This window comes from Opisthorchis viverrini (assembly GCF_000715545.1).
Source record: "Opisthorchis viverrini unplaced genomic scaffold opera_v5_57, whole genome shotgun sequence".
NCBI lineage: Eukaryota > Metazoa > Platyhelminthes > Trematoda > Opisthorchiida > Opisthorchiidae > Opisthorchis > Opisthorchis viverrini.
Window position 1 is genome coordinate 1,223,259 of NW_008751714.1, and position 5,047 is coordinate 1,228,305.

The window sequence follows — 5,047 nt, forward strand, 5'->3', positions numbered from 1 at the left end:
TTCCAGATTGTCTGATTGAGCGGTTGGAGGTGTAGGCACCTCAGTATGCTTGACATAGGCCAGCACTAGGTCCCCTCCCTCACCCACTCTTTTTCTCTTCACTGCAGGGCTTTTAATACAAATATATATATATAACTAGACGAACCTTATGGTTGTACGGCAGTGAAGAATCAGTGTCAACACTGATGTTGCTGTCTTTGACTTTTGCCACGATTCTCTTTCCAATACTTGGTGTATATTTTTACAACTCCCAGCTATTTAGTCGTGAACGAATAAGAGAAAGCACGATGTGAGTTATGACAGCTAACATTCGGCTCCACATATTGAGAGCACCAGGAACAAGTTCATAAAGCAGAGCACCGTTGCACCTAAACATCTTGGGACTTCAGTCGGTCAGTTGTCCCAATTGTGGTGGGGGCTGTATTCGAGTTTGGAACATGTCCCATGGGGAACTTCAAAAACATGATTAAATTAACCATGCCAAAGATGACTGATGGTTCTGTTGGGCAGCATGGGAGGAAAATTAACAATCCAAACACTCCACATTGGCTGCCGTCGGATGACCTTATCACAAAGCTGAATCAATCAACAGATGAGCTACTCCAACTTCCAGTCGAATAGTGAGTTGTATAGTGCAGTCGGGAAAAAATCTTGCATTTCGAGTGAAAACAGCACATCAGTACAAGTGCAAACTAATCACATCGATAGCAATCGATAATCTGTGTTCATAAGTGCGTAAACGACGTCTTCATGATATCCGTGAGCTGCGCACAGCAGACTATGTCAAACGAGCACGGGAGACCCGCACGGTGTACTTACTCTAAATTTACGCCAAGTGACACAGTTGCACTTGGAATAGAAATGCAGCACCTGTGGACTGACTCCTGTGGATCACAAACCAAACCAAATTAGAGGTACATGAAAGCCAAACGCAGAATTGGTGATCAAACAGTGTGAAGTTCAAAACCAGAATGGGCCAAAACCCAGAGTACAAGTCATGACTGCAACCAGAATAACCACAAATACATGATGGTGGAATCAAAAAGTCGGATGACTTACGGTTCTCACTTTTGGATGAGTAATAAATTCGAAAGAAAAGACATGGAAAATATTAAAATAGGCCGTGCAAGATGGCAACACGTGCCACAGTTATACCTCCTAACTTGCCAGTAGTTGTACAAATAGCGAGATTATAACAGATTGTGAACGAATGACCAACCGCCACCAAATATTCCTAACCTCAGTTGATTTCAAGCGAAACAAGTGAAGCAATTCATTGAACAGAATAAGACTCATTTCTGAGTAGGCGCATTTTTCTTCGTCCTCGTTCCGAACATGGTTTTTTATGCCGTTATGTGCACAACAGTAGGACGCGTGCCCACAGCCTACTTGAGGGTGCCCATGGAAAATCAAACCCGGATCACCAAAATGATGAGGTGCGAGTAAATGGGTCACGTGCAACAAGAACCTGCATTCAACTGTTACGGGGGTGGTTATTCTGTCAGAAAATCGCTGCAAGTATTTTTACATATTGTACGTTCTTGCTCATTACCAATAAACTATGTTGAACACGCTACAGCTTATGACAAATACGACACACACGGCTATGAAGATGATTAAAGTACAGTTATCCGCCGTACAAAGATGATCTTTGGAAAGACTACTATTTATATCAGATAAAAGGCTTCTTTGTGGATTGATTGTTTGTCTCGCGTTTTTTGTGTGCTCTTGCGTGTGAATGATTCTTTCCCTCAAAAGAGCTTCCACCTCCGTGGATGCCGCACCAGATACAGTCAGTCAATAATGTTCCAAACATTTCACCCCTATGAGCAGCACATTTGTCTGCGAAAACAAGCGCCGTAAACTGGCTCACGCAGCCAATGCAAATGAAACTTCATGATGAAAAAAGCTGGTCATTTTGTCAGTGGAGCGGTGTTCATGATCCTTCCTTGGATCATCCTTCCATTATATTCTGACGGGATTTTATGTGTTGATGTCTGAGACTTTCGCCTTGCTGATTTTCAAGCAGTTGAGACTCGTCTATTTCATTCATCCAAATCAAATTTAGCTTATTTCGTGGTGAAAAAACCTGGCTTTCATTTCAACTTGCCGGATGACCACAATTTTCAATTGCGTGCATCCGTGCCATACCGCGACCTATTAAACTACTTTGGCCTAGATGGATTAGCATTGTCTACAGGGTAGCAGCGTTCACTTCTTTTTACGTGCCAAGAAATACTTTGTAAGAAGAGCTGGCTTCCACACAATCCAGGCTAGTGGGTGACAGTAGTCGCAGTAGTCTTATAGTCGTCTTACACAGTAGTCTCACAGATGGTTTGAAGTGTCGTCATCTACAGCGTGACATAAGTGTTCAACACCGATGCTTCACTTCCGTACAACCATTACTTATTTGAAAGCCTTATTGTAAAGAAAAGAATAAAGGTGGATGGGGGAGGGACTTAGTGCTAGCTTAACACAATCATTCCGAGGTGCCTACACCTCCAGACATCCACTCAGGCAATCTGGACAGAAACTGACAACAAGAACGCCACTGACATCGGTTGGCAGCCATATCTTGTAGTGTCTCCAACCAGGCACAGTGAGGATCACGCGGTCCCCAGGTATGAAGTGGCGACTACAGCAACAGCACCAGCATGTATTACTGGTGTGTTGTTCTCGACGACAGTAATGGTTAGAAGCTCTTGAGCACACAGCACATAATGGCAGGTCACTGGATTGCAACTGCTTCGGTTATTTGAAAAAAACGATACCTTATTAAAATCCAGGTCTCCATTTTTCGATGAACAGATGAAACTGACTTCTTGAGACCCCCTTGGTGTATCTCCACTTTAGCCCCACTTCGTCATTCTGTAACACGCTTTATCAGTATTACAATACGTCTGAATCGCTTCGCACTACAAATTTGGCAATCCAAGGAAGTGAACTCAAAACTGGTCCACAATCAACGGGTCCCAGGACTTCTTCTTGCACTTCTAAACGCCCGAAGGAATGTTCTATACAGCTTCCACATGTGAGCTACTTGACAGCCTCAGGATAGCCGTTTGACCCAGTAGGTCCACACTGTCCTGAAATATCCGTAAAACCACACATACCCTGCAGCAATTGTGGTAGCACATAGAAAACGGTAAAAGGAAATCAGGGCTAAGTATACATATGAGTACTTACGAAACTGTGGCATCTGGTGACGGCGGTCTTGTGGCAATCGGTTCGCCTTGGGGATCTTTTACAAATAGGCCGACATCTATAAGTCCACCGCGAATAACCTTCGCAAATTAGTTACGTTAAACGACCCACCTGATAATCCAGAATGAAGTTTGAGATCGGCACGTAGAAAACACACTCCTTTATTCCAGGACTGACAATCAACGTCATAGAAACAAAGTCATCAGATAAAGAACGACCACGTCGGTCCTCATCGGCCGAGGGGAATACATAAGTGTCGTCTAGCTGAAGTTCACGGGGTATATTTGAACGACGTTGTGGGACTTCTCCTTGCCTAGGAGCCTGACGCTCGTCCGTTTCATGGCTATGCCGGAACTGATTGTAGAGGTCGGGCGCGGAGTCTAGTTGATGGTCATCAGATGCTCTTTTGTGGATGAAATCACTGCTTGAACCGAAAGAAACGGGCAAACCGTCCCTTTCCCAGTGTTCAGGCTGATGGCTTTCACGAAGCTGACTTGCGGTACGCCCTTCCGGGTGATGCGACTCAGAGGGTTCATGCACTTTATGCTGGCGAACAGTTTGTGGCGGAATCGTGTCGTGCGACCTTACGGCGTCAAATTTGGCATTCTGGTCATGAAACCGATCAGAGGGATGCAGCTGGCTAGCAGCAGGGTTTTGTTGTCCTTGATCATCTAAATCTAGCCGCATATCAACATTTCCCCCTGTATGCATGTTATCCACATTAACCTGCTGTGAGTATGAAGGGGATGAACCATGGGATTCACTATGGAACTCGGTTTGCCGATAAGGAAGTCGTTGACCTTCGTGACGCGCCACCGTTGCATGTTGGAAACCGGGACTGTCCGCATTCATGTCTGCAGCAGCCCTAGTATCACTCGGACGAGCCACGTAATGTGCTGAAGAGCTGCCGCTAACCTGCGAGGGTTGGGAATCGGGTGGGACATGAATGTGTTGAGTTGCAGTGGGAGCAGTTCTATGTGGATCATTTGTTCGTGAAACATCAGACGATAATGGTGGTTCATGGTACTGCGGAGGCTGTTGGACACGTTGATCGATATTTGGTTGCCCACCCTGGAATTCAGTTCCAGTTGCATGGCGTTGTTCTTTCCCGATATCTGAATTTATGTGCTGCATTTGTTCATGTGGAAGAGAGTGCTGCAAATGCGACTGGGTCCCTGAAAACCGTTCATCATCAGCATCGATCCGGCGAAAGCAAAGTGAGAAACACACCCAGATAGAAAATAGATTACTCCACATTGTCTCAGAACCTCAGGCGTATCAGCAGATGATCATTAAAAGCAGCTGGAACTGGGGAGAAAATGAGAACATTCAAGCAATGTTAAATTCCATGAGTGTCAAAGAATTAATCACGTAACAAATTCTTGGCAATAAAATGCCATTGGATTTCCCAATATTGACAATGCATCATTAGAGGAACTTCAGCACTTCCCGATGTTCACCAAAAACAAACCAAATTCTCAAAAGTCAGTAAAAATGTGTCGACAGTAAAAAAAAAATTAGACAAGAAACCGAGGGAAAATCACGGCATTGCAAATAGTAGCACATTTCATGATGTTTCGGATCAACTTGGGTCGAGAAGGAAACACCGATCGTACCCATCTCAAGTCCCGTTTCTTCCCTACATAGCATACATAATTTTTGGCTTCGTTCAGTGATATTTTCGACGTTTGAGTCTGCTACTTACGATTAAGTGCAAATTGCTCCAAATGCTCTTACAACATCCCCAAATAAGTGCAAAATAACATCACTTCAGAAAGGTGTGGTAATCAATCGGTGGGTTTACAGCAGCTACGAATCCACCGATTGCTTACCCAGCCTTCCT

At 44.4% G+C, this 5,047-nt stretch overlaps 1 protein-coding gene across 1 annotated transcript in view; it reads right to left on the minus strand.

The window, feature by feature from the left end:
- Positions 1-4,461, minus strand: part of T265_03852 (hypothetical protein) — a gene marked incomplete at both ends in the record, with an annotated part of 10,545 nt that extends 6,084 nt beyond the window's left edge. The window contains 2 exons of the mRNA XM_009168433.1: positions 3,187-3,284; positions 3,316-4,461. Coding sequence (XP_009166697.1) covers positions 3,187-3,284; positions 3,316-4,461 — 1,244 coding nt within the window. The remainder of the gene's footprint in view (positions 1-3,186; positions 3,285-3,315) is intronic.
- Between the last annotated feature and the right edge of the window lie 586 nt (positions 4,462-5,047).